The sequence below is a fragment of the Ictalurus furcatus genome, chromosome 12 (genome assembly GCF_023375685.1).
Source record: "Ictalurus furcatus strain D&B chromosome 12, Billie_1.0, whole genome shotgun sequence".
Classification (NCBI taxonomy): domain Eukaryota; kingdom Metazoa; phylum Chordata; class Actinopteri; order Siluriformes; family Ictaluridae; genus Ictalurus; species Ictalurus furcatus.
This window is the reverse complement of record NC_071266.1, coordinates 20,484,259-20,509,126: the sequence shown is the minus strand read 5'-3', so window position 1 is coordinate 20,509,126 and position 24,868 is coordinate 20,484,259. Positions and strand designations below refer to the sequence as shown.

Below are 24,868 nucleotides of genomic sequence, written 5' to 3'. Positions count from 1 at the left end.
TCAAATTTATGTTTGGAAATACCTAGCTTTATCCTTTTACCAGGTGCAGTGAATATATGATATACTTTTGTTGAAACCCCTTCTTCATTTGTTCAAATCCCTCAATCTGCAGTAACCACTTTATCCTGCTTAGGGGACACGGGGAACCTATTCTTGAGTATATGAACACTGAAAATGTCAAGCCAGAGGTCTACATAAATTTGTTTTTTTTTTCTAACTTTGGGTTAATTGAATGATTAGTACTTTTTATATAACACCTGACTGGCTTGAAAGTCAGACTGTCTGATCTCTCACCACTGAAACGCTTCATCACGGATCTGAAAGCAGCTAAACGGCTTGACTGCTTGGCATGCTGTTAAAGGCTGTGAAATGAAAGCCGTATCTCAGGCATTCAGTGCACCAAAAAAAAAAAAAAAAAAAAAAAAAAAAACAGTGTGTCACAAAAAAGAAACGGTGGCACCCTCTCCCTACCTGTTCACTGCTAATGTAAAAGGAGCGCTGCTGATCTCTTTCCATTCCCAGGCTGTGAAGTGTGTACCGGGAGGGAAGGAGGGATGAAAGGGACGAGTGAAGCCATGAGCATTAGGATCTGCTGGAGCACAGTCAAACTGGCACCTGACTATAAGGGCAAAGCTGACTGAGGCTGACTGGCATCACTCTCACATCTGCACTGTCCATGATAACGCTTCATTACCATGTATTTATTTGCTCACATTGAAGAGGCTGATTGAAACAAAGGGCGAGTGATGATTTTCTGCTTGATCGTCACAGCCTGCCTTGAAAAGAGGCCGGAAACAATAGAGAGTCCCGCTGACGTGCCAAGGCCAAGATGCCAGGCGTGCAGGCTCAAGGGACGTCTGAATGTATCAAGCCCGCCCGCTTAAACGAGTGCTTGTCTACTGTGCAGCTTCCTCATTATTAAACAATACTGATTTTATCAACTGCTGAACAATTGCAACGTTCTAGCGAAGATCCACTAATATAGTGTGCTGAAATTCTTTTATTTCCTTCCATCAGAGATAATGGGTGCATCCTATATACAGAAAATAACATCTTCTCAAAGAGATTATATACAGATGAATGAATTTTAGTGAATTTAATGAAGAGAAAAAAAACAACAAAAAAGTCTCTTTGGAACTGTACTGGAAAGCCATTCTTCTAATAGATATTCCCTCAGTTGTTGTTTTGATGATAGTGTTAGAGAGCACCATCATAAAGCCATAGCATATGTATTCTATATTCATCAAACCACTCAGTGAGTTCTCATGCTCTGTGGATGGGGCGGAGGCATCTTGAATGAGACCACGCCCATCAGGGTAGAACTGTTTCATCATAGGATAAAGATAATCACGCAGGAGTATCTTGTATTGATTTGCTCCGACTCTTTGCTCTAAGCAGATACAAACTGCAAACCATCTGCAATAGTTAGACACCAAGTTTGCACCAAGACACACAAGCAAATAAAATGGTTTAAAAAGATGAGATTAAATAAACATTTATTAAAAGGTATTCTAGTGGCATGATAGAAAGAATACAATGCCTGAGAATGTAGATCAATAAATATAAATGATAGTTAGTCTTAATATTGCAAGAATACAACAACAACCAAAAAAAAAAAAATAGGCAAAATGCAGTAGTGGTGTAGTACATCAGAGGATTGGTCATGTCATGTGACCTGCAGAGGACTGTTCATATGAGAAATCTCAGAAATATTGATAAACTGAAATTTTTACAGTCTAAAATGCCTCTTGGTGCAGCGAAATGAAGTTCCCGCAGTAATTAAATAAAAGGGCTAACTGCCCAGATGGAATCGTTAGTCAATGTGGTCATTTTGTATGTGCTACTAATTAAGGCTGAATGTAATGATAATGTTTGTCTATTGTTATGATGATCAGACCATATGTGAAGAACACATTTCACAACCTTTCATGCAAATGTACACTTGCGGTATGTTATGGGTCATACAACTGGGTCCTAAGCTCCTATTTAAACACTGTTATTTTCCGAATACGGTCCTACACTGCAATAACATCTTCCATCCATCCATCCATCTTCTACCGCTTACTCCTTCTTCAGGGTCGCGGGGGAACCTGGAGCCAATCCCAGGGAGCATCGGGTACAAGGGGGGTACACCGTGGACAGGGTGCCAGTCCATCGCAGGGCACAATCACATACACACTCACACACCCATTCATACACTACGGACACTTTAGACACGCCAATCAGCCTACCATGCACGTCTTTGGACTGGGGGAGGAAACCCCCGCAGCACGGGGAGAACATGCAAACTCCGCACACACATGGCGGGAATCGAAGGTGGAATCGTTCGCCTCACACCTGGAGGTGTGAGGCGAACGTGCTAACCACTAAGCCACCGTGCGCCCCTGTGCAATAACATCTTAGCAATTGAAAATATCTTGGATATAGTCAAATTTATCTAGTATTTCCTTTTATTAAGAATACAATAAACCAAAAATATAAGATTATTAAACCTATACTTCTTTCCATTCATTTCAAGCTTGAAGTTATGATTTTGAGCATTTGTTTCTAGAAAGAAGCTAAATGTTCTGAAAACAGAATAAAACCATTTTAAGCTTGAAATCTGTAAATAGGTCTTAAAAAAAAACTTGATGGTTGTATATTTGATATATAATAAAACTTGTATTGGGAAATATTAAATAACCTTCTCTTTATTCAAGATATCTTCATTTTTTGCAGTGTAGATTCTCAGATTTGAAGGATTTCTCCTGATTTTGTGTCTCATACTAAATCGCTTGAGATTTTCAAATGAAATAAAACATACAGTAAAACAAAGACAACAATGCAGTTTTGTTTTTTTATTGAACAAAAAAAAGGTATCCAACACCCATCACCAATGTGAAAAACTAACTGCCCCTTTTAACTTAATATCTGGTTGTGCCACCTTTAGCAGCAGTAACTGCAACCAAACGTTTCTGATAACTGGAGATCGGTCTTTCACTTATTTCTAGGACTAGAATATACTCCTATACTTTGGGTCACTGACTTGCTGCATACTCAAGTTGTGCTTCAATTTCAACTTACAGACTGAAGACCAGACATTCTCCTTTAGGATTTTCTGGTAGAGAGCAGAATTCATGTTTCCCCCAATTATTACACGATGCCCAGGTCCTGAAGCAGCAAAGCATCCCCACAACCACACACTTCCACCACCATGCTTGTAGAATTCTGTGTTTGGTTTACGCCAGATGTAACAAGACCCCTGTCTTCCAAACAGTTCCACTTTCGACTCCTCAGTCCACAGAACATTCTCCCAAAAGTTTTGAGGATCATTAAGCTGTGTTTTGGCAAAATTCAGATGAGCATTAATGTTCTTCTGGGTTAGCAGTGGTTTTCACCTCGCCTCTCTTCCATGGATGCGATTTTTGCCCAGTGTCTTTCTGATAGTGTTGTCATGAACAGTGCCCTTTAATGATGCAAGAGAGGCCTGCACGTCCTTTGATATTGTCCTTGGCTCTTTTATGACTTGCTGGATGAGTCGTTGCTGTGCTCTTGGAAGAATTTTAGAGTTTTTCCATTTGGAGATAATGGCTCTCACTGTGGTTCATTGGAGTCCCAGAGCCTTTGAAATAGTTTTGTAACCTTCCCAGACTGATGTATTTCAATCACCTTCTTCCTCATCATTTCTGGAATTTCATTTAACTTAGGCATAGTGCGTTACTGGGTAAGACCTTTTAACCAACTTCATGCTGTTGAAAAAGTTCTATGTAAGTGTTGATTTGATTGAACAGGGTTTGCAGTAATCAGGCCTGGTTGTGTCTAGTCCAGCTGAACCCCATTATCAATGCAGTTTCATAGATTTGGAGAATTAGTAACTATGGGGGGCAAATACATTTTCACACAGGCCCAGTTGGTATTGGATACCTTTTTTTGCTTCAGTAAATAACATTATCATTTAAAAACTGTATTTTGTGTTTACTCAGGTTGCCTTTGTTTTATCTTAGATTTTGTTTTAATTTCTGAAACTATTTAGCATGCACAGCACTGTAAGTCCAAAAGTTACATGGGGAAATTTATGCATGTTCTGAATCAGGTTACACAGCTACTCAAGTCAATTTTCTGTGTAATTCTATTTTTTTAATTATTTTTTTTTAATCAAAGTCTACTTTATTTTGCATAATGCATTCATATTATGCAAATTACCTGTGTGTAGTTCACACCCTCTTGAGCTGGGGATTTTCAATAGCATCCTGACCACACTTGCCTTAAAGCCTGGAAAAAATTGGGGGGATAGAAAATATGGACTGAAGAAGAATATTGTGTTTATTTTGTTTTATTTCTTTCAAATGTAATCTGATATAGCATAAATGCAAGAGACACTTTAAAAATGAAAATGAACAAATAAAAAGACTAATGGAAAGTATTCTAATCAGTACAGGGAGTCTAGTGTACTGCCAGTATATTGCTATATGAATTACCCTAGCTGTAATTATCACAATCACTGCAATCACTTGGTTTAATTTAATAATATAAATGTATGGCACATTAGTAGCACGTATGATCAACTTTACCAATGGCTGAAAAAAAATTAACAGCCAATGAAATTACTCATTTTCAATGAATGAATGTAAATGTAAAGTATGATGTAAAGATCAACATTGCTGGTATTGATAGGGTCTCGGAGCACACAGGATCAGCTAGGTAACTTGTTTCCTAAGAGGATTAATTGGTCTTGAATAGGACCCGGGTGTGAGGGACACAGCATGCAGGATTACACACAGCTTTCAACTCCCCGACACGAGATATTAAAAAGACAGTTTTACCTTTTTGTGCACACTTCAGTGTGTGTGCTTGTTAAATTGCTCATTGAGAATTAGTGGCGAGGTTGAGATTACAGCAATGTGTTTTTTCTCTTCAAAGCCGATTAGCCTAAATTGAAACAGAGCCAAATATTCTCATTTCAAAAAGGAAAAAAAAAGAGAAACATATCCAACTGACAAAATGGGAGTGGTGTCATTAAGATATCTTGCTAAGTCTGAATTTCCATAAATGATCATTCCAGCTTTTATATATCCTCACATTAGGGGGGGAATCCTTTCTAACAGTGTGAACAAATAATTACATGCCTAAGCTCTGTGCATGATTCATTAAATCAACAATCGTTAATGAAACACATAAACACATTTAGAGCATTCAAACAATGACATAGTATTTGAAGTAGTGTCTGGATACTATACACACACACACACACACACACACACACACACAGAATTCAAATATATACGTCTATTCATTTAGCAGAGGCTTTTAACCAAAGCGACTTACAAATGAGGAGATATATATGTTTTTTAATATGGCGGTTTGAAGAGATCCCCCCCCCCCCACAATGCAAGGCGTGCTGAGTGTCTAGAAAAGTGCTATAAAACTCTAAGGAACTATTATTATTGTAAGTGTATTATTTTCTTTGCTTATGGATGTAGACTGCCATCTGGTGGACACCAGACATTGTTGACTTTACAACTTTTTTTTATACACATACAATATTATATACAATATATCCAAGAATACACTTTGTAACACAAATGGTTTGTTTTCCCTTTTTTAAAAACCAAATCTAAACCCTCTTGATTTGACTGTCCTATACTTTCTATTGTGAATATATATTTTTATGTAAAAGCTTCATCCTGCTGTAGGGCCGTAGTTCACGTTAAGGATTTTTATTTTATTTTATTGTTGACCCAGTTTTATGTGAAGCACATAAAGGATTAGCACAAGGATCACATGTTTTAATCACAATGAAATGTTAAAAATAAATAAACTAAAAAAAACCCCAAAACTTATTTTAAATAATTGCTTACTATTAACACACCATTTTAATTTGACAAATTAGCACAACGTTATTACTCTTTTACAAAAACTCATATTGGTCTTAAACCAGACGAGGTTCACACATTATACTGAACGGTACAGTTGAACTGGGGAAAAAGGATGATCTGTACCACAGTTTAAACAGGCATTTCACTCAACATAACTTATGTACACGCACTGGACTTTCCACAGTGTGAATCACCATCCATCCATCTTCTGTACTGCTTATGCTACACAGAATCGAGGGGAGCCTTGAGCTTATCCCAGCGGACTCGGGGCACAAGGCAGGGGACACCCCATTGCAGGGTACAATCGCGCACACACACACACTACAGACAATTTAGAGGTAGCCTGAGGAAACCCCTTAACCACTAAGCCACCGTGCCCCTGTTTGTAAACCAATACTTTACAAATTAAGAACAAAGACCAAACTAGACTTTTCTTGATCTACATACATTCCACCAGCACTGACCCAGCCCACCATACTCGCACGTTATCTTGAAATATAATCATTCAAATCTGATTTTTGCAATGTGTTTGCATTAATGTCCATTTAACATCTTGTGCATGAAGCATCCTTTCTTCAATACAATCTCATACTGACACCACCACACACACACACACACACACCACTCCTCAACTATTCAATCCCATTTAATTACATTCAATAAAATGTTACACACCAGTTCATTTTAACATGATATAAAAGACTAAGTAAACTTAATCGTGTGCAATCGAGATCTCGTTTAATTTAACGAGAACACTGGTGTTTACACACAGGATTGCCACTTCAGCCATATGGGTGCACTTTAAAGGAATGCAATCATATAGCCCATCTGCTACGGTGTATAATCTCTGAACCACAATAAGCACTGCCCATCAGTGGAAATGGACCACCAGAGGAAATCCGCTTAGCAGATATGTGGGGTATGGTAGTGGCACTGGTACGCGTGTGAAACAATCCCCACCCAAATAGATCAAATAGTGCTTGGGTCAGATGCAGACACTGACAAAGCACTAGATGATGATGATTCACAAACTGTGCATGGGGAAAAAACAAAAAACTATGAGATATGAATAGGAGGATCACTATTAATTCATTTTTTTTATTTAAAAAAAAAAGTATTTTGTTGAAAGCCAGCATCCAACTGAGACTGGGATCAGGCACCACAACAGCAAAAACAAACCCAAAAAACAAAAATCCACCAGCAGGATGTTTCTACATTCATGAGGGCATGACTGAGCAGTCAAATATGAAGCTCATGGGACAAAAAGACCCATTTTTGTCCTACAAGCTGCACAATGCACTTCTGTCATAATTAGCACATCCTTAGCAACTGCCTGATCAGTGTAGCAGTGGTTTACTTTAGGCTTCTAGTTTGTTTATTAATCCATGTTAGGCCACACCCACTTTGGGTTAAATCCAAATACATATACCAAACAGACAGAGACAATGGCATTGTGTTACACCCCTAAATGTACATATACTATACAGAACAACCTGCATGACAAGGCATTAAATGACTAATCACAAAAAAAAAAAATAATCAAAACACATGCGGTGAGGATAAAATACATTTCTTTATTACGTTATTATTTAATTCAGCCTTCGTAATATACACGTTTGGAAAACCCTAAAACATATCAAAAGGAAGCAGGCATGATTAAGCGTTACACATTCAGTTACCCACAAAATGTACGTGTTTATAACGCTGAACCTTGACGATTAAACTTTAAGAATTGCAGCAGTGTCTTTGCTTTGCTCTGCTACTGAGAATTCACAGAGAAGGAAATATGATCTGTAATGCCTCGGTCCTTTCCTAACGAACAGTAGCACCAGAACACCAAAGAGGAAAAGGGCATACCTCAGACTGATTCCCTGCAACTGTGAACATGAACTGCCCTCGAACCTTTAATACAAGTACATCAAAACGGTACAAACCAGTTTCCGCCACAAACAAAACATTATTTTAAGTTATCTAAAGTAAAGGAGAAAAGCGATGTGTTATGTTGTGTGTTGTTGATATTCAACCTACTTGATACAACGTGTGGATACAACAGTAATCCCGCCGATGGTGCTAGACTTCTATTCCATTGACTTGTTGATGCAACAGCGTACACCATCTTTTGTTGCTAATCCAGTATTGCTTTACGGTTTTTACACAGAAAAAGGTACATTTTCTCTCAGACAAGCTCAGCACAGCACAGCACAGCACAATCTCTTTTTTGAACAGTTTCAGCATTCAGTGGGCGATGAACATGCCAAGCCATTCAGAAATACAATGTTGTCGTTTGCTTATGGAATCATTTTAATGACCAATCTGTAAGTCCTTCTCCTAGAAACTTGAACAGTGATGGTCGAACAGTGTTGGATTATTCAGCCAGACATGCATGCTTCTTTAACAAAGTGCCTTAAGGGTAAACTCCACCCTGAAACACACGAAATATATGTTTCTATCGAAATATTTGTGATGTGTTTAGAGAGTCTGGTGCTAACCTGAGAGGTCAGTGGTTGGATTTTATATTATTCAATGTCGCATTAATGAGGAAATCCAACACAGAATTAGTGGAGGCAGCAAAAGCTGGACTCAAAGCCCCAAAATGCAACTCGGCTATACAACATGGCCGCTTTACGAGTTAGAGCAGAGACTCGGCTTCTCTAGTTAGAGGTCATTGCTGATTGAGCAGAGTATACAGATGAAGTGATAGAGCTAGACGGTTTGAAGAACTAAAAAGTGCTGCCGCACTGCTCTCTTTTTTTACGTAGAGGTATCCTTATTAGTGGGTCGTTAAATGGCATTGTGGGTAACGTATGCAACCTGTAACCAAAGTGAAAATAGACCAAATCAACCCAGAATTTCAGTATAAAAATCAAACTTGGAAGCCAGTGAAGATCCCATGATTACACAGATAAATTGTTCAGGGTGGATTTTTCCCTTTATAACTTCCTGATGATTATAAGGAAGTAAAATATTCAAGATATTTTTTTTGGGGGGGGGGGGTTAGTTATAGCATGGAATGTGTATAGATACAAGGTTTCACATTTAGTGGTAGAAATAAATCCGCTTAACCAAGCATTCAACGTTACACAGCGTCATTCTCAAAGAAGAGTGAAAGACAGCATGAAAGCAAGAGATGTACTCACAATAATATCCGAAAGATTTTTTTTTTGCTATGTGTAGCACAGTGGAAGCTAAATATTGCCAAATCTTATTTAAAAAAAAAAAAAAAAAAAAAAATCCCTTATCACATTCATGTTCCTGTGAAATCTATTAACATGCAATCGCAAGATGGACGTCTGTCTACACGTGATCGCGTCTCACACAGTACATGATCAGAGAAGCTGTATTGTAAAAGAGCCACGTGTTGCGCGTTAACGAGCCTTACAGTTAACATCTCTGCATCAGAGGCGTGCGTTCCTCGCCAAAGTAAGGCCGTGTAAATATAACCCGGATCTCAGTGACCTAAAACAACCACGTGAACAAAACGATGGCCATCTGAAGCACGGGACGTGAATGAGAAACATTCATTTGGTCTCTGTACAGACTGAAGCCGAGAGGTACGATTTAAATGATTCAAACCCTGCTGTTTAGTCACGTTAAATCTGACCCTCAGAAGTTGGAGAGCACCCTATATACAGTGTTTATACAATCAAATGTGGCATTGAGTGCTTGAGGTGAGCACATATACATACATCAGATATACATTTATAGATCACAGGACTAATCAATAGCTTGTCACCAGAAAACTGTTCTTGCAAGCATTATACATTTTTTTTTTTTTTTTTTTTTTTTTTTTTTACCCGAAATGAATAATTCTGCATTCTTTGGCTATGATTTCTCTCAGTTTGAGATGAGAATCCATCTCTTAGATTTCCCTCCTGAGTGGGAAGAAGGAGAGTAGCTGGACTACCGCTCCATCACAGTACCCTAGATTACACGAAGAGAAAAGGTACATAGAGTACAACAATCCAGCTGTCTAATACAGGCTTCAACATCGACAGCAGCCGGAAAAAAGGAAAAAAAAAAATAATAATAAAAAAAAAATAATAATAATTATTGACAGGAACACCAGGACCAAAACAGCAGCATCACATTACTTGAGGTGTATGCTTGACAAATACGTCTTGACGCATTATATAGTCTCTCAGTGTCTTTTTTTTTTATGTGTGAAGCTTAGCAATCAGTGCATGCAGGTTTATTAAGCTTGTACCACGAAGTGTAACAGCGCAAAGACGACGGTGAAATAAAAGAAAACGCAAGAACAGCTTGAAATCCCAGAACCTACATGCAAACAAAAAGTCGCAGCTACTGCACGTCTGAGGGAGTGAAGGACGCTAGGTGGGGTTTAGGGTGGAGCTCAGGAGAGCTGCTGTGTTTGGGGTGTAGCTGCTAAGAAAGAGAAGAGAGAGATGCTGGACTCTTGGATCACATCATGTCTGGAAAAAAAGAAAAAAAAAAGTCGCAGGAGGTAGAAACTCTTCCTCTTGAGGTTGATCCTCTAAACTAACATTTCCTCTTTGCCATTGAAGGAATGTTAGATGAAGAGTATGTAAAAGCCTCCCTTTATTCCCTTACAGTTTATTGCGATGCTCCCGAAAAACCTACACTTTTTTTTTTTAACCCGGCATGCTTTCACTTCCATACGTGAGAGCCGAGCATTTGATTAGTGCTGGGAGCTGAGGCTCCGCCCATGGGCTGTCCGTATCCCATCATGCGGTTCTGGCCGTGAACGTTCATACCCGCCATGTGGTGAGTCATCTGAAACACAAATGCACCGCATGTGTAATTTTAACGACATTCTTCTACTTGCACTTGCTCCTTATTCCTTGTGGACGAAATCATCATGTATACCGCAGTGCTGTTGAAGTCTTGATTCTGATTGGTCAGACGGTGTTGATTCATTTTGTACAGTAGCTCTGGCTGTAATTCAACTCACTGTTTTATATTAATGTATAATTCATTCTAATATGTTGTCGTTTCTAGACGAACAACTCATTCACAGAGACTCCGACATAATCTAAGTCTACTAACAAATAATAATAATCGATTAAAAAAAAATATTGAAGACCATCTTGCAGTCCACAATATTAAAAGTAGCTATAAATGATTAAACATTTAAAATCATAATTGTAATAAAGTAGCTGTGGTATAAAAGGAATAAAAACAAGCCTACTTCAGGACATGCTGTTATTGGAAAATAATCATTTTAGGGGTGGTCATGGTGGTAACCACCCTGGCATTGATTATTTTCCTATAACAGCACACCATATCCTGTTTTAATCATTACATGATATCAATACCATGATAAAATACATTACAATCAACTTTTCTAAGATACTGACAACACATTTGTTGCATTATTTTAAAAAATGATTTTACACTGCCTTACAAAACGGCGTGAAGTTAATAAATGTTGTGCTGCTTATGCGAGGCACTGCGTATATCCATTATATAAACTGATCTTGGCAAATATCTCTCACCTGGGTGATGTTCCACTGCAGCTGCTGCGTCTGCTGCATTGTGTACGCCTGTTGTGGCAGTGCCCCAACACCTCCCATCATGCCCCCCTGCACTCCCATCATGCCCCCCTGCACTCCCACCGTATAGGGAGATGGAGCGGCCACTCCTGTTGGTGCCATGACACCTGGCTGCCCCAGCATGTTCACCTGAGGGGCCATCATGGTTCCCATCATTCCTTGCTGTGTGGCCAGAGCCTGGTAGTGCCCATAGGCAGGTGCAGGGGCATAACCCATTTGAGCTGCCCCCATGTACATGCCAGCTGCAGACAACACACAACATTCATTGCAATAATACATCCGGGGTTCGGTGTAAAAATCTCTACATGCATCATTTCTTTTTAGCAGATATGAACGAATTCATTCACATATTAGTCCAAGAGCTTCTAACATTTCCATGAAATGAAATTCATCCATAAACGTTATACAAATGTCTCCTAACAGAAAGCATCATCCATTGTATTAACTTTTACATGTTCTTCTTTGGTTTTTGTTTGTTCTTTGGTTTAAAAAAAATAAAAAGGCTGGAGGAGCTGCATAGTTTTCCACACATAGGTTATACTTGGGTATTGTATCAAAGTATATTGATGAGAAAAGATTATAGTTAAGTTATAAAAGCACCACATGCAGTGGCACTACAAAGTGATTAGTGGAAGACTAGCAAAATGTTTTCAAGATTAAAATTGTGTGTGTTTTGACTGTAGAAGTAGTCATTCTGACTGTAATTGTGAATCATTTCGCACCATTAGCAGCCATGTTGGTCTGAGGTGTTACGCTGCTGTACAGTGACAGGATGGAGTCTTTGGACAGCTTTTTGCTGCTTTCTTCGTTTTTGGAGGGCGGGTCCAGGAAGAGGCTCAGGTTCTCCGGTACGGATGCTGCAGCCCGGCCTTTAGGCATAGAGCTGGACACAGAACTGGAGCCAGGCTACAATGGGACAAAAAGATGGATCATGCCAATGAAAAACTATGCTATACTATCATCTTCTACACACATTCTGTGTTTTTGCTCTTCCATGTAGTACGAGTTACTGTGACAGTCCCAGTAATATGCAGACTTTCTTTATTTCTTATAACACCGCTGTAAGTTAAAAGCAGCAGATAATTACGTCTTTAGTCTCAAGTACTTGGTCATGTCCCAAACTACATACTACACATTAAATAGTATGTCTAAACAGAAATAAAACAGTTAGTATGGAAGTATGCCGTTTGGGACACACACACACACCCTTAAATCCTGCTTGAACGTGTATGGACTTGACACCATCACATTAATCTACACAGTGGAGAATTGCACTGCACACATTACAAAATGGCTTTGCGTGAATTGCTTGTAATAGTATTTTCCCACTAAATGTTACATACAGCAGCTTTAACGATCCTTCACAGAAAACATACATAATATTAAACATGTGAATCAATGAGAGCAGTTAAATACACATCTTAGTGGTCACAAGGGATATTTTCCTCCACTCTGCTCACAATTTTAATGTTTCATGGTCAAATTAACATTTGCATAAACTTGCCCATAATTAACACAGCTACATTACAATCATAATGCATTATGAATATATTTAATATCTATCATGGGTATAATAAGCATGCCATGAATAACAGTTCTCTCTGGGCACAAAATTTATTTAAATCTGATGATATCTTTGTAAACAAGCATGAAATTGTTAATCAGGTGAAATCTGTTCTCTTATATAACTTTTCATGTCAATTAAACCTAGTTGAGCAGAACCATTATTATGCTCCTTGGATAATCAGCAAAACGTCCTTACGGTTAGAAATAGGGACGCATCAATACCATTTTTCTCAAACCAAGTACGGAGTACATGTTTTCTGGTACTTGATGCTCATACAGAAATAATGAACCTACTTATTTTTTTTTTTAAATCAATCAAAGATCATCACAGAACTTTTAGTTGAATTTACAAATATATTTTTCTCATATGAATTCATTATGGGTGCCAATAATTGTTGCACACCTATATTTAACTTTTTTTTTTTAATAAACCTGTGTTGTGTTTGATATCCATGAGAGCAGCGAATTTTTTTAACAAAAGTTCAAAATGTTAAACAATAAAGACAATTTTTCACAACCTCCTTTGCACATATTTACCAGGGGTGCCAATATTAGTGGAGGGCACTGTACATTTATCCAGTGGTTAGCATGCTTGGGGGTTGGGGGTTTAAATCCCACCTCCGCCCTGTGTGTGCAGAGCTTGCATGTTCTCCCTGTGCTTTAGGGGTTTCCTCTAGGTACCCCGGTTTCCTCCCCGAGTCCAAATACATACGCAGTAGGCTGATTGGCATTTCCAAATTATCCATAGTGTGTGAAGCGGTGTGTGAATGTATGTGCAGTTGTGCCCTGTCGTGGGTTGGCACCCCGTCCAGGGTGTCCCCCAAGTTCCCTGGGATAGGCTCCAGGCTCCCTGCGACCCTGCTAAGGGTAAGCGTTACGGAAAATGGAAGGATGGAATTATTTATATTTCCCTTGTTTAACTTAGCACCTTGTTATTGTTTCATACTATGCTAATTTCCTCAACAGGGGTTTTAGAGTGAACTCTTAGGGGCTGTTTACACGATAACATTTTCAACTAAAAACGTATGTTTTCTGGCTGTTCGTTCACACGACGACAGCGTTTTGGGGCCTGAAAACGCAAACTTTTGAAAACGGGTTTCAAAGTGCAAGTTTTTGAAAACGATGCCATTATCGTCTGCGTATAAACGTACAAACACGAGAATCTGTGAAAACGATGACATCATGCGCACGCGTATTACGTGTTTAGTCTACAGGCATGCGCCTTATGCGCATTTATAGACGCTTCTCCGGCAAAGTGTCTATTTACTGCATCACTACTCCGACCAGCGGAGATGCATATGTTACATGCGTCACACTATTAACCCACATCTACGCCGACGAAGGGTATTCAAAACCTTGTACGTATCTTTGGAATAGTATGTTTTACAGTATATCTGTATCCTTTTATTGCTAATAAGATATAGAAAGCAGACTGACTGCCAGTGGCTCACTATTTGCTTTGTATTTGCCGATTTTGTTCCATTTTGGTACAGTGATGGACAATTATTAGTACTTAAAATTGATTACTTGATTACTCAATTTTTTTCAGCATTTAAAAATGATCCAGCTTTGTGAACAGCTTTCTGACCTGAAGCATAAGAAAAGCTAAAAGACGGGATTGAAGACAGAAAAATCCATTTCCACAATGGAGAAATAAAATGAATAAATAAAAAAATAATAATGTTTAATAACATTTATGGCACATTTCATATACATATACATTATATTACATTAGGGATGTCTCAGCATTTATTAACAAAGAAAAATAAGCCAAACCTATGCTGGACTAGTGTGCGTTTTCACAATTCCTTATGACAATGAATAATCTTCCAAGTCTAACTATCGAGAATGTAACCGAATACAGAACTATTGTTTATACTCCACGTAGATCATTGAAATCGTTTGAGAAATGTAAACGTTATTGTGCTTTTTATCCAGAAAAACCACAGCTCCCCCGTTTACTTGTATTTGCCCGGATCAATATGGCGACACGTTCACGTGAACGCTTATGTGCGCAGGGGCGTAGTGTTTCTTTCCAAAGTGACTACTGGCGTGGCATGCATAATACAGCGTTTTTAGTTGTTTTTCGCGGATCCGTGTGAACGGGGATCATTTCGACGACGTTGTCTGTATGCAAAACTTTTCAAAAACCCAAAGGAAAATCTTTTCCGTTTTTACTACATCGTTGTCGTGTAAACGTACCGTTTGTCCCTGACCTAGTGAACCAGTATGAGGATGTATTTCTTGATGGAGACTTCAAAGTAGAGGACTGCATTGGGATCGGAATTCCGCGGGTCCCAACGCAAATCTCGCGGGAGCGGGCGGTTTCACCTTTGCTGCGGGTGGGAGTGGGCGATCAAAAAAATATAGCGGGGGTCCCGGGATTTGCCGTGTAACAAGAATGGAGTCAACAAATGAAGTTGAGAAGAAAATTAAAGCGGCGATTTACTTTGCAAAAACAAAGCGAGGCAAGTCCCATATTTAGAAACAATTTTCAGTTGTTACTGAAACAAATGTAAAAGAATTTAACTTATAGGCTAAAGTTGCTATACAATGTGCAAAAGTATTTGTTTACAACGGGCACAAATCTAGCACCTCTGGGTTGAGGCGACATACCCGCTCCGTTCTCCAGGGTGCAGCCTACGTTTCAGCGCCAAAGCCTGTCGATGCTGAAATAGCCGAATATCTCAGCACCTGACTCTCGGACAACCCAGATCCAGACAGTGTGCTTGAATGGTGGAAGTTCAAGAGAGAGCGCTTTCTTGCGCTGTCAAAACTTGCACGTTTCATTTTGAGTATCCCTGCATCTAGTGCGCAGTTCGAGAGGACATTTAGTGTGTGTGTGAGCGGATGTTGGAAGAGATACGCACAAGCCTGGAACCGCAGTCGATCAGTAACATTCTCTTCCTCCACAGCAATCTGGAGTAGGTTAGGCCATTCATTCATAATTTCATTCATTCATTAAATAGCCTACGTTTAATGTTTTATAGTATTATTTATTTTATTCTTGCTATATGTTAATTAGCTACATAAACACCTGATATCTCAGATTTTTATTTCCTATTTATTTTATTTTTTATTTTATTTGTTTAATATTTATTTTATAAGCAATTCAATTAAATATTGTGCCTTGTTGGATTACCAGAGTTTAACTATTATTGTTAGGTGTGTGTTGATACGCATACGTTTAAATATGTTTTTAGGCTCCGCCAGTTGATGTTTTAAAAGTTGATCGTTTTATAAGGCTAATAAAAAATTGGCCCAATGTGTTTGTCCTGTGTGGTGCTTTACTTGTGCTTTTTACTTATGGTCAGTTTAATTAAACGCAATGTTTTATGTCTGTTATTCTGAACGTTTAGCATAGCCCTAACGTTTGTGTAAATTTTTCACAATATCTGCAAGCTGTGACAGAATGTTTGCGGGTACGGGCCGGAGTAAATACAAACATTGCGGGTGGGAGTGGAACACGCACGTTGCGGGAACGGGCGGTAATGGTCAGAAATTCAGTGGGAGTGGGCGGCAGCGGCATTAAGAAAACAGTCCCGCGCAGGGCTCTACTTCAAAGCATTTCTGTAAGTCACTCTGGATAATGGCATCTGCCAAATGTCGTAAACGTAAAGGTACAGTGGCCACGAAACGTGCAAACATGCTCCTTCTTTATAAAGTTAGCTAGCTGATTTTAAATGATGTGCGTTAACTAGCTACATTAGTGACCTTGGCTCGAATAGCGTTCCAATGAAGGTTTTTATTTCACTTTGGAAAAAACACTTCTGTACAGCTGTAAGTAAAGTACACTGTAGTTTTCATTGCGTTGGAATACCTCTTTGTCAGTGCCTGATAATGGCTGACTGTCAAAGAACATCATACTGGGTAAGAGCTGTTATTTTCACTCACCTTGCATTGTATGTAAACATTTTATCCCCCTCATATAACCAGCGTTTGCTTCAGCGCTGGCTTTTGCTGTTTAATGATAGCAAAGAGCGTTTGATTACCGCTAATGATCGTCATCAATAGTAAAATAAGTCCAGTTGTACACAAGACTTATGTCACATGGTATCTCCTGGTATTGGAGCATTTCTTACGAGTATGAGTAAATGAGCATGGTACTGCGATCGACGCATCCCTAGTTAGAACATAAATCGTTTTGAGCTAGTTCTACATTTCAAAATGACCTGCATGACTGAAAATCTCTTAATAGTCAAAACATTTTAGAGTAAAGCAGAAGTCTTACTGTGCTTCTGGCTGAATGTGAGGTGGCTGTAGGCAGGGAACTGAACAGATCCAGTGCAACACTTTGCTCAGGACTGGCACTGCCGTTGGCTACAGGAGCAGACGCAACAGGAGTGTCTGTAAAATACACAAATGTTGATGTATTACTAATGCTACTTTTCTTTTGGTATTATATATTAATTAAGAATGTAGAAGGTTACCTAGTCCTAAAAGATCATTTACTGACTGAGACTGCTTCTTTGGACTACTCTTGTAGTGCTGAGGCTCCTCCTTCTTCTGTAACACATAAGCATACTTATTTTCCTCTCTGAAATGAAACGTGATACACTGCGAATATCAACAAACATGACTAACCAGCTTCATCTTCTCAAAAACAACAGGTGGCTCTTTTGTTACTGTCTCACTCTTCTCTTTCTGAAAGTGACAAAAGACAGGTTTGAATAATTAATACGACTACAAGCTAGAAACGTGGTTTCTACTATGAATGATGAATCCAGGCGTACTCGGAATGTCTGGATGTCAATACACTTGTCCATGTATTTCTTTTTTTCATACTTGTCCCGGATGAACATCTCAGCTGATCTAAACAAGTGTGTTAAAGAAAACCGGTACTGTAAAACACCAAAGTGTGCATCAATGTATAACAAATGAGTCCTGCTAAAGGATTATTGGAAAAGGATACTGGTCTGTCTCAGGACGCTGGAAGCACTCGGGTAAAAAGGCCTCGTAGAGGCGCCGTGCCTTGGCGTTCCCCATCTCCTGCATACACTAAATAGAGACAAAATCATTCACACGTGCTGCAAACAGATATCACCAAGCTAACCTTAAAGCTAGTCTACTAGTCCTGCGATTAGTAAAATATAACTTCAGACAAATTAAGACTGTTTATGCCTTAAAGCGCAACTATTATGGTTTTGAAACGTGCCTAATTTTGCTTTAAAAGGTAGATTTACATAGATTTACATGCATCCAAGGTCAAAAAACACTTCAATGTGCTCATTATTTAAACTGCAGCATTATCTTTTCCCCCCAAGCGTCATAAACGACTCGTTAAATGGTCCGTTCTAAAGGATTCATTCTAAATTCCTCCTTTCAGAGAGCATACTCTGCTCCGATGGTCAGATGTCCCAGTGTGTTGTGATTGGTCTACTGCTGTCAGCGTGTGCCAAAAAGAAAACGCCCACTACCATAACGAGTTCCAGCTCCGTCTGTTCACAAGTAGCCGATGAAGACCAGAGGCTGGCTTTGTATTACAAACCTACGTAGGTTTATACAGGAAGTAAAGTCTGGAATCACTAACGACTCGTTTCAGCTGTTCAGAATCGGTTCCTTCTTTTTGGAGTCAATAACTACGTTTGTCGTGCGCTTTCATTTTTGAAACTTTGCAGACGTTTTTACATTCACAAAACACCTCCATAACACATTACATAAAAGGTAATATTTGGAAAAAACATAATAATAGGTGCACTTTGATATGGCCATGGAGTGTGTGACAAAGTGTCACAGCATACAGACCAGAATTTGCTCCTGTGTCCATTGGTCCAGGTTAACAGATTTGACCCGGGATATGTGAACGCCGAGATTCCGGTGGATTCCTGCACAGCGGATACAGATGAAGATTCCTAAATTCCAGGACGCCCATCTGGGACCTGATGAAGGGGTGTGGGAGAGGGAGTGGACGAGAAAGAAACAGAGATAATCAGATGAATACTCAGTGGTTCCCACTCATGTGTCACACTTTGGTGCTACGCACAGATATATTGATGAGAGCCAAAATATATTTTATCCTATTAATAAAAATAATTATTTATTCATGTGTTCTGAGAAATCAATTGTTCTTGTCATATGAACCTAGCTCAAGGTCAGGAAGAAGGGCAGAGTGACGGTAGCAAAATAATGAGAGAAAGAAGATGGAGCTGGTAAAACACTCATTTCCTATTAATGCTTAAACATAAATACTTTGATAAGTTTAGGTGCTAACCATTAACTTCTAATCTGATTAACTCTGGCACACATTAACTTGTGCAAGTCTATTTTTTCCCCCCTCGATAGTACACGCTTCTTGTGCTCCTAATTTAACTACTCATAATAAACCACGCTAATGTAGTCACACAATATGGTAAATGGTCTGCACTTATATAGCGCTTTACACTGTGTCTCATTCACCCATTCTCACACACACACACACACACACACACACACACACACACACACACACACAAATGGAAGCAGAGCTGCCATGCAGGGCGCTAGCTTGCCATCGGGAGCAACTTTGGGTTCAATGTCCTGCCCAAGGACACTTCGGTATGTGGGGTCACGTGGGCCAGGAATCGAACCACCAACCCTACGATTAGTGGACAACCCGCTCTACCACCTGAGTCATAGCCACCCAAATATATACCCAATACATCACCCAATATGATCTGTAAATAAACTTTATTCAAGTCAATAAGAATTGCCAATGGTATGTAGTGGCATCTTGAATCTCCTTTAGTCGATATTTGTAAGTGAGACCTTAACTTGAGTGTCCAGTTGAGAAGAACCTCAGGTTTGCTTTCTCCTCTTTATCAGGAGCTAAAAATCTAAAAAAAATAAATAAATAAAAAAATAATAAAAATAAAAAGCGACTGATGAATAATCCATTTTGCTTATCTCAAAAAGGTTTACTCTTGCATGAAAAAAATGGTTGTTGTGCAGAGACTTGTTTTATTTTTTTTTGTTTTTTTTAAACCATCACAGCTTCTGTGAAAATACTATCAGATGGCATGCTTATTTATTTATGATGTATTTATTTGAAGCGGTCATATTTATCCACCCATGGAGGTAAGTACAAAGAGTTATGACAGACAACAGCTCAAGCGCACCATGCTTTCAGTATATCAGCAGACACAGAATCAGAAATGAGGATGCACAGCAAGCGAGTGAGTGACTCCTTCCATACAACATCGCAAAACTTCTCAGGCCCTCACAATAAAGAGCCTGCAGGTTTATGATGAATATATCTGTCTGCCAAGAGCTTACAGGGAACTCCAGGAGGGAAGAATAATGATCAGCTTCTCCCCCTTCACCCCGCCTCCTAAACAAATTATATAACTGTCCTTTTCTAAGCCACAAAAAAAAGGTTTCAAAGAGAAATCTGGAGATTATCAGCTAAGCTCCTCAAAAAAATAACAGAGAAGCCATTAGATGGCAGCACCGTGTTACTGATTATTCAGCTGAATGGAGCATACTGCACCATAGCGCTCTGCAACATGATGGGTGATGATGTCATCAAGTCACAAAGGAGTGTTGACAACATTTCTCTTTGTCGGTCTCTGGGTTTCAGCAAGCATGTTGGGAACACAACCTGAACACCACGCCATCGTTGTGCTTCACGTGTTTCACAAAGTCGGGCAACAGAAGGTTCTGAAAAGTTGGCTTGGTAACTAAGAGGATGTGATTAATTTGCATCGTTTGATATCCAGAGCTCTGAATTTAGCATCCGTAAATAAAAAGGGCATAAATGTAAGAAATCTCTCATAGCTACTGTGTATTATTGGTCCCCAGAGTCCGATAATGACTCGCTCCAGGTTTTGTGAAAGCATTCAGCAAAATATCTTTGACAGTAGACAAGGACGTGATCCTGTCGGTGTCGGCTTCATTGTCATGAAAGATCTCGGATTACACTGCTAATGGGAAAAGATAAACACTTATAGAACGCGCATGTCAAACCAAGGACACGGACTGCTGGAAACGTCTGCCATTACAGGCTGTTGTGGAACTTTGTTCTGGATTTGTGGTCTGGGATAGGCTTGGTGTTGTCCAATAATGCATTCTAGCAACCGTTGATTGACAATAGTGTTGCCAGTGGGAACGCAGTACAGTAGCGTTTCCAGTAGCCCATTTCCTGTTATTTGGTAGAAGAGATGGTATCGTTTTACACTGCTGTGAATAAAAGAACATTTAAAAAAAAAAAAAAAAAAAAAAAAAAAAAAAACACTGAGAAACCACTTCATGTGTGACTGACATAGAGCAAACCACTGCGTGTCGGGAATATATCCGTCAAAATGTTATCGCGTTACATAAATATTTTGCTGAAATAGTACTTATTTATGTGTTTATTATTTAAACTGTGGGTTTAAAATAACAATGCAAAATACCTGCTGGCCGAGTGCTAGCTGTAGCATTGTTGTCGCTATGGTTACCACGCAACCGATACATGCGATTTCTCAGCTACTCTATATAAGGCTGTTCTGAGTGGGTATTTTGACTTTTAATATGTGGAGTGGAGAGAGACAGGCGGAGCGGAGAAAGCGAGAGAGACCAGTCATCTGCTGTGTGAACAAGCCTTAGAACTGCGACCACTTTTTCTGGCTTTTATGTCGTCCAACTTAATAGCCATCGAGACAGATGGAATCCATCAACGATTCCCGGTACAATCGTCGATCAGCTCAAGCCTCATCCGAAGTAATCAGATTATAAGGCATTAACAAAGAAAATGGCAGGAAGTTAGTGGCACGTGAGCCAGAGTCAGTATGATCGTGTGTCTTTGTGAAGGATTACTTTGACAAAAAAAAAAAAAAATGATGAGTGACTGTACATGTGCGCCTCAGATTTACTCCCACGTGGAGTCCGGCAGATTTTAGTCTGACTCACGTATTGGCAGAAGCGTAACTTGGCATTGTGTTGTACTGAATACTGAAACAGGAAGCGACACGTTATCCTAATTATCGACAAATGGATAGTAATCCAACAGCACACAGATTTATTCTTTTCCCAATCATTACATTGGCTTTTACAGAATTTCCCAGAAGGCTGCAATTAGCAAAAATATTGCTGTGATCATCCGAAACAATCTGTTGTTGATGTAACTGACTGACCCTCCATGAACGCTACCTATCTGACCGGACCCGTGATCGATGATTTGCAATGTTGATCGAGAACACATACGATTCGCCGACTTGTCCAGACATAATGATGGCCAGTCTTAAAGCGATAGTTCACCCGGAAATGAAAATTCGCTCATCAGTCACTCACCCTCACGTCGTTCCAAGCCCATAAGACTTTCGTTCATCTTCAGAACACGAATGAAGACATTTTAACGAAACCTGTTTGTCAATGAGAAAACTTTCCACTTGTTTGCAAACAACCGTCATGTATATGGCGCACGTGCACTATCGAGAGAGCGTCCGTCTCGGATGTGCTGCACCGTCATCCACAGCTTAAGAAAATCAGACAAAATGTAGGGTTGGCAAATCCTACACCAATACATCCTGGACCAAAGCGTTCGTCTCTGCGGTGTCTCTCTGTTCACAAACTGAACAACTTCTGCTTATATACTATGAGTTTTGGCCATAGCACCCACTATTAGTTTACATCAACCTCTAACAGCTTGTTTATTTATTGGGGGTTTTTTTTAATGCCATGCCAGCATCAGTGGCATAGCAAGATAAAGTAGGGCATTCCAGTAATTCTTACAGCATTACAACAATAAAAATCTTACTATAGCAGCTATACGAGGTCCTTCACTTTAATATTCAATAAGAACTCCAGGATTTTTCCTGGTGAGACATTTTGGAAGACTACTAAATACATATTTTTCTACGAGTACAAGCGTTGTCTAGTAAGAGCAGGACAGTCCATTAAGAGATGTTGTGTACGTGTATGGTATATGTGCAGCTTATGTATATGGTCTGATCGTGTCTGGATTCAAACGGAAATTAAAGAATTGTCTTTCGTTTATAACAGGGTTGATTTCATGTAGTTGGTTATGAACGCACTGGTCCCGTTCCATTTGCCGCTTTTTTGAGACGCGTTTATTATTGGTTGAAGATCTGACGATCTGTAATTCTCAATCTGAGGGCTTCCTCAGCACCGATGTCTGCTTGTTCACTGTCAGACAGCCCCATATGGCCTGGTATCCAGCGAAAAAAGGATGTTGAAATTTTGTCTCTGTAAAGAATCCACTTTAGCTAGGACGCTGCCAATTATGGGATGGTCGGTCTTTAAGGATTCGAGTGCTTGGAGGGAAGATTTTGCAAACTTGTAATGCTGAGATGCATGATACCGAGATAATATGTTGTGCCCACTTATTACTGAAAACAAGTTACAGTCATAAAATATTATCGAACAATTTGTTGAGAAGATGGAATAGACAGTGATGAAACATCCACTGTGTTGTGTACCATTGTTTTCCTTGAACATTATATTAAATAGCATTTTTTTTTTTAAACCACCCAAAGCTCACTTATTAGGTGTAGCAGGCTGCCTCAGGTGCTTCTGTAACAGAGGCCAATATTAAGAAATTGGAAGATTCTCTGAGAATTGGGAACACTTCCTTTTTTATTTTTTGTCCTAACAGTGATTGTCTCTCATATTAAGGTTATAAAGTTGCAGCAGTTCATGTTTCATGGTCTGAGTGGCGATCGATGCATGAAATGGGAGTTTTACAGAGAGCGGATTTGTCTAATTCAACACAAAAATCGAACAAGAAGATGAAAGAGGAGAACGACATGGTGGAGAGGTAAAAGAAGGGTAAAAAAGAAAATACACCACACAACATGGACTTTAGTCATTTAGTCTTCGCCTGCTGTGATTTGTAGAGAGAATGTGTACTGAACAAACAATGACTGACACAGATACACTCCCACACCAACACACACACACACAGAATAGTGTTTACAGTCGTTTTACCAAGTGACTCACTCACACAAGCGCACAAAATATACACACACGTGATCCACGAATCCAGACTCCTAACTGCAGAAACAAACACACACACACACACAATCTCTCTCTCACTCACTCGATCGATCTTTCTCTCTCTCTCTCTCTCTCTCACTCACTGAATCTCTCTCTCACTCACTCACTCACTCACTGGATCTCTCTCTCTCTCACTCACTCACTCACTGGATCTCTCTCTCACTCACTCACTGGATCTCTCTCTCTCTCACTCACTCACTGGATCTCTCTCTCTCACTCACTCACTCACTGGATCTCTCTCTCACTCACTCACTCACTGGATCTCTCTCTCTCACTCACTCACTCACTGGATCTCTCTCTCTCACTCACTCACTGGATCTCTCTCTCTCACTCACTCACTGGATCTCTCTCTCTCACTCACTCACTCACTGGATCTCTCTCTCTCACTCACTCACTCACTCACTGGATCTCTCTCTCTCACTCACTCACTCACTCACTGGATCTCTCTCTCTCACTCACTCACTCACTCACTGGATCTCTCTCTCTCACTCACTCACTCACTGGATCTCTCTCTCTCACTCACTCACTCACTGGATCTCTCTCTCTCACTCACTCACTCACTGGATCTCTCTCTCTCACTCACTCACTGGATCTCTCTCTCTCACTCACTCACTGGATCTCTCTCTCTCACTCACTCACTGGATCTCTCTCTCTCTCACTCACTCACTGGATCTCTCTCTCACTCACTCACTGGATCTCTCTCTCTCGCGCACACGCAATCTCTCTCTCGCGCACTCGATCTCTCGCTCTCACGCACTCGATCTCTCGCTCTCACGCACTCTCGCTCTCTCTCTCGCGCGCGCGCACACCCGATCTCTCTCACACGCACTCGATCTCTCTCTCACGCGCACTCTCGATCTCTCTCTCGCGCACTCTCACTCTCTCTCTCTCGCGCACTCTCACGCGCACTCTCACTCTCACTCTCTCGCGCACTCTCTCTCTCTC

The 24,868-nt window shown here is 39.8% G+C and overlaps 1 protein-coding gene across 2 annotated transcripts in view; it reads right to left on the bottom strand.

The window, feature by feature from the left end:
• Window positions 1-7,409: 7,409 nt before the first annotated feature.
• The window catches only part of smap2 (small ArfGAP2), a 28,846-nt gene continuing 11,387 nt past the window's right edge, over window positions 7,410-24,868 (bottom strand). Inside the window, exons 3-11 of one of the 2 annotated variants that reach the window (XM_053638091.1) lie at window positions 18,698-18,831; window positions 17,865-17,950; window positions 17,686-17,764; window positions 17,537-17,596; window positions 17,383-17,455; window positions 17,184-17,299; window positions 12,109-12,292; window positions 11,330-11,628; window positions 7,410-10,607 (exon numbers count right to left, since the gene is read on the bottom strand). In XM_053638091.1, the coding sequence (XP_053494066.1) occupies window positions 10,482-10,607; window positions 11,330-11,628; window positions 12,109-12,292; window positions 17,184-17,299; window positions 17,383-17,455; window positions 17,537-17,596; window positions 17,686-17,764; window positions 17,865-17,950; window positions 18,698-18,831 (1,157 nt within the window). In that variant the 3' untranslated portion in view covers window positions 7,410-10,481. Of the gene's footprint in view, window positions 10,608-11,329; window positions 11,629-12,108; window positions 12,293-17,183; window positions 17,300-17,382; window positions 17,459-17,536; window positions 17,597-17,685; window positions 17,765-17,864; window positions 17,951-18,697; window positions 18,832-24,868 lie in introns of both variants that reach the window. The other variant, XM_053638090.1, reaches the window with a different exon arrangement.